This window comes from Paramormyrops kingsleyae, chromosome 7 (assembly GCF_048594095.1).
Source record: "Paramormyrops kingsleyae isolate MSU_618 chromosome 7, PKINGS_0.4, whole genome shotgun sequence".
In the NCBI taxonomy this organism is placed as follows: Eukaryota; Metazoa; Chordata; class Actinopteri; order Osteoglossiformes; family Mormyridae; genus Paramormyrops; species Paramormyrops kingsleyae.
Genome location: NC_132803.1, coordinates 15465001 through 15475888, shown reverse-complemented (window position 1 = coordinate 15475888; position 10888 = coordinate 15465001). Strand labels below are relative to the sequence as shown.

The 10888-nt window shown below is 42.8% G+C and overlaps 1 protein-coding gene across 2 annotated transcripts in view; it reads right to left on the bottom strand.

The window, feature by feature from the left end:
- Positions 1–1344: 1344 nt before the first annotated feature.
- Positions 1345–10888, bottom strand: part of pip5kl1 (phosphatidylinositol-4-phosphate 5-kinase-like 1) — a 12526-nt gene continuing 2982 nt past the window's right edge. Inside the window, exons 3-11 of one of the 2 annotated variants that reach the window (XM_023823114.2) lie at positions 8233–8283; positions 7899–8056; positions 7586–7710; positions 7328–7362; positions 7181–7236; positions 6012–6124; positions 5566–5728; positions 4621–4659; positions 1345–4150 (exon numbers count right to left, since the gene is read on the bottom strand). In XM_023823114.2, coding sequence (XP_023678882.2) covers positions 3709–4150; positions 4621–4659; positions 5566–5728; positions 6012–6124; positions 7181–7236; positions 7328–7362; positions 7586–7710; positions 7899–8056; positions 8233–8283 — 1182 coding nt within the window. In that variant the 3' untranslated portion in view covers positions 1345–3708. The remainder of the gene's footprint in view (positions 4151–4620; positions 4660–5565; positions 5729–6011; positions 6125–7180; positions 7237–7327; positions 7363–7585; positions 7711–7898; positions 8057–8232; positions 8284–10888) is intronic. The other variant, XM_023823115.2, reaches the window with a different exon arrangement.

Genomic DNA, 10888 nt, shown 5'->3' with positions numbered 1-10888 from the left:
TTTGTCCAAACCAACATAAGGAAGTGGATTTGGTATCAGCTCAAAGCAGAATGACGTCATGAAACTATTCACAGGCATTTCACAATATTACATAAAGTTCAAAATGTTTTAGCACTTGTTAAACAGGCCAAGATCCTAGAAATCGTGAAACACTGCCATTAATTTAAATAACGCGTACAGGTGCAATCAGCTGCATTTAGGTTGCAATTTTATTTTGTACGTTTATAAATGTGGGATGTACACAAACCATCCAAAATTGTGTACCTTCTAACTCATGGGAATTATTGTCCCATTTAATGAGTTTTACATCCATCCAGCATCCAACAGCTTATCCTGGCAGGATCACCTGGTACCTATCAGAGGAAGCACAGAGCACAGCCTGCTTTGATTGTCAATCCATCACAGGGCACATACACAACGAGCAATTTAGAAAAACAAATCTGCATATCTTGGTAGTGTGGCAGGAAACTTCACGGCCAAGAAGAACCATGTATCTTCCATATACAGTATCTCACAAAAGTGAGTATCCCCTCCCTTCAGAAACTGAGCCGCAGGGCAGTATTACAACATGATAATGACCCCACACACACCTCCAAGACGACCACTGACTTGCTAATGAAACTGAGGGTAAAGGTGCTGGACTGGCCAAGCATGTCTCCAGACCTAAATCCTATTCAGCATCTGTGGGGCATCCTCAAACTGAAGGTGGAGGAACGCAAGGTCTCTAACATCCACCAGCTCCATGATGTCATCATGGGTGTAGTGGAAGAGGATTCCAGGGGCAACCTGTGAAGTTCTAGTGAACTCCATGCCCAAGATAGTTAAGGCAGTGCTGGAAAATAATTGTGGCCACACAAAATATTGACTCATTAGGCACAATTTGGACATTTTCACTTAGGGGTGTACTCACTTTTGTTGCCAGTGGTTTAGACATTAATGGCTGTGTGTTTAGTTATTTTGAGGGGACAGCAAATTTACACTGTTGTACAAGCTGTACACTGTCTACTTTACATTGTATCAAAGTGTCATATCTTCAGTGTTGTCCCATGAAAAGATATAATAAAATATTTACAAAAATGTGAGGGGTGTATTCACTTTTGTGAGATACTGTATATATAGGAGAAAATGTGAGTCAAACCCCCAACCCTAGAGATATGAGGTGACACTGTTACCTATGTGACGGTCACACCATCCTAGTCTTACATCTTGATTTTTGTAAATTCTAGGTTTAGATGACTGACTTTACTCTTTGACACTAAATATCATCTTAAGAGGTTTAAAGTGATGGTTTTGAATTTATGTGTAGAGAACAGAGGAAGACACAAGTGTTACGGCTTACACAGATTTGGTTATACTGCTTTGTGATAAAAATGGTTTATTTAGTTAAAGGCATAGACATTTTATGCATACATTTCACAAAGAGGAATTTGTCTCTGCATGAGAAAAGACGAGCTCTTTGGTGTTCAGGTTGGGTCTTATGGTCTATGGCTGCATCAGTAGCTCAGAGACTCTGCTCTTGTAGGCCTCCGAAATTGCATACTTTCTTTTTCCTTATTTAAAATTAACTTTTAAATAACTATGTTTACAGATTTTCCTCATGCACAGAAACTCATGCTTCAAATAACATTATTTGCGTTAGTTCTCTTTTTTTTGTATTTTTTTTTATAGTAATAGCTCAGACTCCACACACCAACAGATATACACATAGGTTTTGTTCGAAACTTCTGCACATGGAATATAAATATGAACCCAGACCCAAGGTACCCATTACAAGGGAGGATTTGGGGTGCGTCACCATGTCCATCATGGGGCGTCAGCGCACATACAGTGAGCACAACCTTTACTTATAATCCTCTGCAAATCTCGCAACTTGGCAAACACCGCTTGGCAAATCACAGACAAGACGAGAAATACTATGCATATTTTCATTCATCATCATTTCTCATGGTCGACCAAAATCTTCTCGACGATGAACCTGCGACATTAATGTTCCTATGTTTGAATTCTCACAAATTAAAGAAGCAGCATCTGTAAAGGTGTCACAGTAGGTCTGAAATTCCCATGATATCCTCCAGAGACCATGGGATTAGCTGCAAGTAGGTGTGGTTATAAGCATGAGGATCATAGCAGGAGCGAGGGAAGTGCTGAGGCTCAGTGTAGAGATGGGCGCAGGCCCCTGGCGAGATACATATGGAGGTACATGTACAGGTCAAACCCCAAGAAGCCTGTTTCTTTCACTTCTTACTGCTCAAATTGTTGACTCTATTCCATCACTATGATCTAACATCTCACCTGCTCTGGTAAAAGCCAAACTGCAGAACTTGACCCAGTTTCCCACCACCAGATCAGCTAGTTAAAGTCATGCTGAACTCTGAACCACCTCACCACCTTAAGAGACATGTGTCTGCAGGAGTGGTGGGTGTGTCAAAAGGTGGGCGTGTCAAAAGGTGACGTGCAATAGAGCAGCTGTGCCAAAAGAATATTTCTTTTGTTTGAAATTGCTGTCAATAAACATTATTTCAGAAAGAGACCAGACATAAAGGTCAAGTAATGACTATGATTAACAGAGATCTATAATTAAATGCCTGTTTCAGACTCTTTCATATAGCGTGAGCCATTTCCTATGCATATTTACATGTAACGCCACACTTATCGCCATATTTCCAGAAAGCATAAAAGAAATGATGTATGGTTCCACCCAGTTTCACCCTGCTGACACGCCCACCTTCCAACACACCCATAAATCTTTCAACACGCCCACAAACCATTTGAAACGCCCACACATTGTTTGAAACACTCACTACTCCAGCCTGAAGATGGACAAGTGTTCGTTTTGAGGTTTGCTTTCAGTGATCTAAAGCTACAGAAGTGAGAACAGAGGCTCACACTGCAAATGAAATGAGTCCTTTATTCTCAAAATAACTACCGGACTGAAATGGACCTAATCGAGGCATGGAACATGGAGATGACACGCTTCCCATGGGAACAGCCACCGCACCTGCAGATTCACTTCAGGAGCTGGTTATCAGGGACGTTCACCCATCCATCTTTCCATGTATTCTTGTATTCTTAGCATAACGGCACAGGAGAGAGTTTGAGACTGGGGTGGAGGGGGGGGGGGGTGCTCAGTTGAATAATTTAAGTATAAGAGTCTGTTTTGGAGGAGACACATGAAGTCAAATTCAATATTGAGGGTACACCCCCTCCTTCGTCCCCCCTGGGTCCTACGCTCCTGCAGAGCTACAAGGGTGACCTGGACCAGGGCAGGAAGGACAGGGGTATGTCCTGGGAAGGGTATCTGAGGGGTATTCTATTGAGAACATTCCGAACTGAACCCAGGAAAGCCTCACAAATGTAGTAATGTAGTAGAACCATTGTCTGTTTTACTAGCAGTTGGCTAAGCTTTTGCCAGGTCCTGGGTCATATATGGCATGTGATTAAGAACAGAAACCCTGAGGTTTTTGTCCCATATCACTTAACCAGGACAGAACGAGGTTTGATATGTTTGAGACTGAAATTGAATATTTCCTTTTCCTGGAACACCATGGAAAAAGGTAACATAATATTGAATGTAATCAAATACAGAACCCAATGAAAAAGAAGGAGTACTTCTGACCCTGTGATATGGGGGGGGGGGGGGGGCATGGCGTCCCCCAGTCCCTTGCCGTTCCCCTGAAACCTTCCCCCTGCCCTGGGGGGGTCTGCGGGTCACTGGCTGTGCCCCTGCACCCACTGGCAGATCCTCTGTGCATATGCAGGGGGGCTGATGGTGGAGAACGACTGGCCCGGGTAGCGAAGCCGCTTCCAAAGGTGCTCCAGCTTCTTGCGGAAGCCATAGACGGTGAAGATGTCGATGATGCCCACGAAGTAGCGCAGCTCCCGGCCATCGATCACATGCAGTGGGTTCTTGGTGCTGGGCAGCAGCCTCCGGTTCTGGGCCAGGAGTTCCCGCAGCCCTGGGTCTGTCACCGAAGCCTCCCCGTCAGCGGGATCCTGCCGCAGGCCGTCCTCGTGATACGTCTCCATTACACGGCAGCGCGCTGTCGCCCGGTCGACCTGCGCCACCAGCAGGGTGGACTCCTCCTCCAGGACCGCCCCCGGGACGGAGGCGTGGCTGCTGTGGGCGGGGCTACAACCCGGGTTCACCGACCTGTAGGCAATGGGAGACGTAACATACCCACCCAGAGCTATGATGAAAACACAGGTTTGCCATCCACAGATGCCAGGATCGGTTCCTGTTATTGTATCCTCTGGCTGGATGGTAAACACAAATAAGTCAAATATCCAGGTGAGACCATAAGAAATTTAGTTAATCAATAAAGTTAGATTTAAATAACAAGTAAATGCAGAAAAAATCAGCATTTGTAGAATATACTCAGCATTGTCTGTGTACTAGCTGTCACTCACAATCCCTTTACATACTTAGCGGTTAGAAATGTTACTGAGTGAAGCTCTGCCGACCGACACAGGAACGATAAAAAAACGACCAGGCTGCACCAAAAAAGAGGACGATGCTCCACATAAAGAACAGACAAAGCACATATTAGTTTTCTGTCAGACACGTTGGATGGTACAGCAGTGCCACACACGTGTTTTTAAAGTTCTGCTGTCACAACATGCCTGTCAGCTGTTCGCCTTGTTATGATGCGAGGGTAGGACCTGCAATCACAAAAAAACATTGCATTCTGATTGGTTTACTGCTCATTTAACTGGCTTGCTTAAAACACCTTGCTTTGTTCCACAACAAAATAAACATTCTTCCTTATTTCTTTTGGTTCTTTTCTTTTAATTCCCAGGCTGCTTGACTACTGAACACTGTGCCCCGCCCCAATCTGATTGGATGTTCTAAATGAGCTAATTGTCTCCTTCTCTGGATTGGATTCACAATCACAATTCACAAACACGAACAAAAATCTACTTATTGCACCATCCATGTTCATTCGATTTCCTTGTACAACTGCACACTCTTCCCTTCTAATCAAATCTTTTTAACTATATTTTATGTCTTATGTCTTGAATTTCATGTGAAGATTTAATTGTCATGTCTTCTTACGTTTTACGTATTTAAATTTATTTTTTTTATTTATATATATTTTTTTGCACTATGACGAAGGGAAACGACATTTCATCTCACTGTAAGACACATCTATCATACAGTTGACAAAGCAGCTGAGATACTTTGACAAATGTGAGATGTATATTAAGTGCTTTCATTAAATACAAGAGGGATCAAGACCAGAACTGTAAGGCAGCTATATATGTCAGCAGGAAAAAAAACATGTCGCTGGGGAATTGCATCTTTATGTGTACAAAAGTATGTCCCCAGCATATTCAGTGGAGACAAATTAGAAGTATCTCTGAAGTTATTTGCTATTTAACATCTAATAATGGTTGAGAAAAGACGTGACCCTTCAAGACTGCGAGCTGAGTTCACACTGATGCAAGAACACCATTGAACGTGACCATAGAGACCATAGTGAGCAGTAACGTTGCATGTGATTGGTGCCCAGCAGGCTGAGGGGTGGAGCTGCTTCTCTGATTGGAGGCTGCCTGAACTGCACCTACTTGGTGGTGCGCATGATGACGCTGGCAAAGGAAAGGCCCATGGCTCGCTCATCCCGGTGCAAGGGCTGGTGGGCCAGCAGAAGGCTGTAGTCCAGCACGTTCAGCCTCTGCAGGAAGGCCGTGTCAATCTCCATCTGACGGAGCAGCCAGGGCCGCTGTTGCTCTGGGAACAGTGGAGAGACAGTGTACCTGAGAAGCAGCAACATGGATTAATATACTGCAGAACTGCTTAGTTATCACTGGGATTAGAAATCAAATTCAGCTGGACATATATGATAAGACAGCATGGCCACAAGCTTAACATGCATAATAGGTCAATATTTGACAGCATGGTGTTCAGGTCTCGGCTTGCCAAGGCTGTTGTACCTTAGAGCCAAGATGTATGACTCTGATCAGCTATATAATGTAACTGGCACAGAGACTGAGATGTTCTTCAAAGCCCTCACCCAATGTGATCTGCTTGCCCTCAAAGTTCAGATCTTTCAAGACCACGATGACCTGGCTCCCCTCGGGGGCGGGGTTGGTCCACCGGCTTATCTCACAGCCTTTGATGTCATACCTAGAGAAACACTGACCTCATCATCAGGCTGAAGGTCAAGCAGGCTCAGTGACTTTGGGTGTTTCTCAATATGCGTATTTGACCATACTTGTGTTCTTGTGTCCCCTTCTGACATCATCTTTCATTGCTGAAGACCAGTTCCAATACTCAAGAAAGAGTCCAGAGGACAGTAAAAATCCCCGGATGTCATTCTTGCCCCACCCCAAATATCAAGGATACATTTGTCGCATCCTCACAAAACGAGACCAATCCCATTCAAGTTAACAAGACAGTTCTTGCCAAGACCACAAGTATGATATTAGCATTCTTTGTATTGAGAAACATCCTTTGTCTTCATTCATATGTGCCATAGATCAACCTCCTCAACTGTGCCATTTGGAAGATTTACCGCTAGTATAGAAACCATCAGTTGATCAGCTGCTCCACATGGGAGAACAAAACTCTGGACCACTTTTTCTTTTACAGAAGGATAGTGTAACAGTATGCATGAAAGCATTGGGAGATGAACATTCTGCATCTCTTTCTGTGAAATTGTATGTCTTCTTGAGGAGACCATTGTGAGGTGATATAATGCCAAGCTGTGGTTTACCAAGGAGCTGAGGGTACTCAGATGCACCAGACCATGTTAACAAGTCGGGAAAACAGGGTGGAATATTGCTCTGCTAAATGGCAGTTCAACAATACTCTAAAAACTGTAAAAGCAAGAGAGACAGAACAGCTGGGGAGCGACTTCTCCATCACCAACACTTGGGCTGTCTGGAGTTCCTTGCAAAGATTCACCAACTTCAAATGGAAGATCCCCCATTTCTCCGTTACTCCACCACAGGATCCTGGCATAAGATCTAGCCGTGTGTGTGGATTTCGCGTAGCCATGTTTTAGCAGGGCTCCTTCAGGTACTTGCCATCTCTATATCACCCCCCAGATGAGTGTGTCGCCCTGAGTGTCTCTCTGTGCCCTGTGATGTCTCTCACCCCTGCTCACTCATCATGGACCCTTGAGGATGAAAGCGTGCGAGAGGGTCTCACCATTCCAACGTAAGTGCTGAGCTGCCTTACCTGGCTTCGATTCTCTCATCGGGGAAGAAAACACTCTGCATTACAATGAAGTATTTCTAGAGGAATATAAACACGAGAATGCCGGCTCTGAGTAAACAGCAGTGCAGAGATGATGCAAAAAGTAGGAGCCAGGGAACAAGCATCCACCTTCCTCTGACGGGGAATTTTGATCCGGTGGACACCTACATAACACAAAAAAACCTATTAGCATCGAGAACAAAATGATGCTTAATATAGTTTGGTAGATTTTAAGGCCTCAGTTACTGCTGTTGTTTTGTGGCTGAGAACATACACAGGGCCGTACAGACACATGACAGGGTGAATTTTATTTTATTTTTTTAATTATTGAGCTTGATATAGCTCTCAGCTGGGAGTCCCTCATGGTGGGGGTAGTTAACTTCGCACCCAGGAACTTGACAAGCAGAGAGTGGGGATACCGCTCCAGGTGCTCCAGGTAGATTTTCAAGTTGGACAGGAGGAATTTCACTTCCCGTTTGTTCTGTGTTTTCAGAAAGAACCTCTTGTCATTCCTAAACAAGCAGGAAGTGAGGTTTGAGTGAACATGACCTTGTAGATTCCAACAATAACAAATACAATAAGGGGACAGACAACCCAACTGAAATACACTCATAGACCTAGGAGATGACTTCAGGCATAACATGCTTCTGAGTGAACACTGCAAAGTGAGCGTATTTTGTATTTAAATGACAGCTCTCACGTGAGGAAGAAGTCAGCCTTGCTCTTGGAGTTGCTAATGAACTGCAGGTAGCAGCCCTGGGTGGTTGCTAGAGATTGCTGGTAGTCCCTCTCAGACATGCCCAGGGAGCGTCGCAGCCAGGCGAACACGGGACCTGCAAATGTCTCCATTCTAAAACTCTACAAAGGGAACAACAGACAGCTATTGGTTTAAATCACCTTCTTATTTATCCACTCAACCAATCAGGGACATGCAGATCCAGAGTATGTGATGGGAGCAAAAATCAAAGGTAGAGCACTCTATTGGAAAGGCTTGGAATCAGTCTAGTGGTGATCAGCATCTTGGACGGCAATACCTCATGTATTTGTGTGACTTCCATTTCAAAATCTTCTTCAGAAAGTTCATCCTAAAAAAGGAAGATATTTAGGAATATCTTAACAGAACATCGCATCTTAGTTGTGTGAGAACTGCAGAGTGTAAGGTTTACAGAAGAGGTGCCAAGCTGTTCTAAGTAGGTGTCTGTATAAGTGTCTGGAGGGAGTGAAAAGAGATGCTGTGAGCGATGGGCGACACACTGAAGAGTCTGTAGTTAACTTGCTAAGTCAGCTATCTAGGTTACCGTAAGTAATGTGAGACTTTGTGTGCCTGTGTGCATGTTTATTAAGCAATATGTAATATTAAAGGCATTGTTTTCTTGAAACACACAGTTTCTTTTGCCAAGAATGGATGTGATCCCTGAAGTAGTGTAATAACATTCCAATCAAGTCTAACAGCTTTAGGAATACACAGTGGACCTCAGAACCAAAACAATGTAGCTTCCTTTAGCAATATGCACCCACCTAAATTCAGCTTGTTGTCTCGTAAATTTAAATATTAAACAAATACATAAAACATATATAGATTTGAAATATAAACTTTCCCACATAAAATGATGTGTAATAAGTGGATGAATTCCATAAATAAAAGATGCATAGCAGGTCTGAATTACAAGCACCAATTCCCATTTGGCTCACGCAGCCCTAGTGCTGGAAATCTTTGCTCTTTTTGTATCCAAAATGTTCTTCCCTAAGCTGCCTGCATCATCACACCAAACCCTCTGTGATTTAGTCATGATATTTTTCACGCTGTGATCTGGTAAGACAGCCTGAGGGAAAGTGTTTCAAAGGTCCACAAAAAACTGTGAACTATGTGAAGAATAAGGAAACATTCATTAACTACAGTGAAAATAGCACTTCACTAGTGACAGTGAGGAACAGCCGTGCTTGTAAAGACACCATCTATAAACTCTCAAGACAAACAGGCTCCTAGGACAGCATCTATTTTAGTAACACTGAAATTATAACCACATGACGACAGGCTGGATCTATGGGGAATTTCTGCCGTGCCCATTAGCCAAGTATTGAATTATTCCCATAAATGATAATAAGATTGTGCCATTTCCTTTGCAAGAATGATTTGAAGATGTACAGTAAACGTTAAAGTGATGTAACTATCTCTAGATTCTGGGCAGAAGGAGCCTGTCTGCTGTATGGCTTTCATGCTTCATAGTCTGCATGATGCAATCTGTACCTAGGATGTGTTTTTAATAAGGGGTGTTTCTTACTGTCTGAACATCTAGAAGCCTTCAAGTTACACTCTGGCATGTGGACAGGCTGTTTGTTGGCTGACTTTGCCCTCATCTATGAGTAGGTATGGCAATGTCCATTCCAAAGGAGAATTATACCATTACTCGCCACTGTCCAATGAAAAATACATATCTCCAAAAATACATTATTTCGGGAGCGTGAAAAGAATTTTTTTACTTTACAAAATGCACCCAAAACAAAATAATGAGACACCCTTAGCACCACAAATAAAATTCTTTCTTTACATCACCATCAGTGAATGGTTCAATATTTAAATGGACTTATGTAGATTGTTGTCAGTGAGGTAAATGTCAGTGTCAACAAGATACAAACTAATCTCTCTTTATATTCACAATTAACAATGATGGTAGTCAACTAAAGTTAGCTATGTTAAGTAATCCATTCAAGCAACCATCATGAAAACAAATGTTAAGTAGTACGAACATAAATGCTATCTAAATAGATAATGTCATAAAACACCTTTACATTGGTCAGTTATATGACAATTGCTATCAGCACACAGTTTCATTGTGGATCCCCACATTACTGAAGCCAATTCGCTGTGCATGTAGAGAATAAGGACGAAACATACACCTAACGAAGACAGTAGTCCTATATCAGATAAAAGCATTTTATCATATGGATCAGGGCGTATTCCACCTACAGTAAAAAGTCTCAATTGTCAACAGTGGACATATAGGGCTTTCACTGGACAGCAATGATGTGCCATTATGTTTGCTGTCCACGAAGTGTGAACCAAAATCTGCACATTTCTGTTTCATTTCTTGGCATGAGGATCATAGGTGTTTCATGAAGTCCACTGAGCACTTAAGTGTTGTCTAGTTTCATCTGTACCTGTGGATTGAGGTCCCTCAAATAGACTCCTCTTCATCTGATATATGAAGAAGATTCAGTGCGCAATTAATGTTAAACTGTCCAGTCTGTAGCTGGAGAGAGAACTAGATCATTTATGTCCCAGAACGATGCGCAGGGAGCCAAACAGTGGACAACAAAATCATTGTTTTCAAAGGAATGCAGTGTTCAGGACAACAGCCTATAGTTCGTCCCCAGCCTATTACAAGATAGCTCTCTGTTAACCTTCTCCAGCTGCAAGACAACTGCTTAACTCTTCCGAGAAACCAACTGTCTTGCAACTTGGGGAGGGACTCTCCTTATAAACCAATTATCTGGTAGCTCTTTCTATGAACCAATTAGCATTCCACACCCAAATGAGAAGCAGTAACCTGCAGATTGATTCTCCATTTTCATGTTCTCCTGTGTGCCACTGATTATATTAACATTTACCCGATAATTTTTGCCCCTTTTGAGCAGGTTAGAATAGGCACATCACTCAAAGGTACAACAGGAGGGTCTGTTGCACACTTT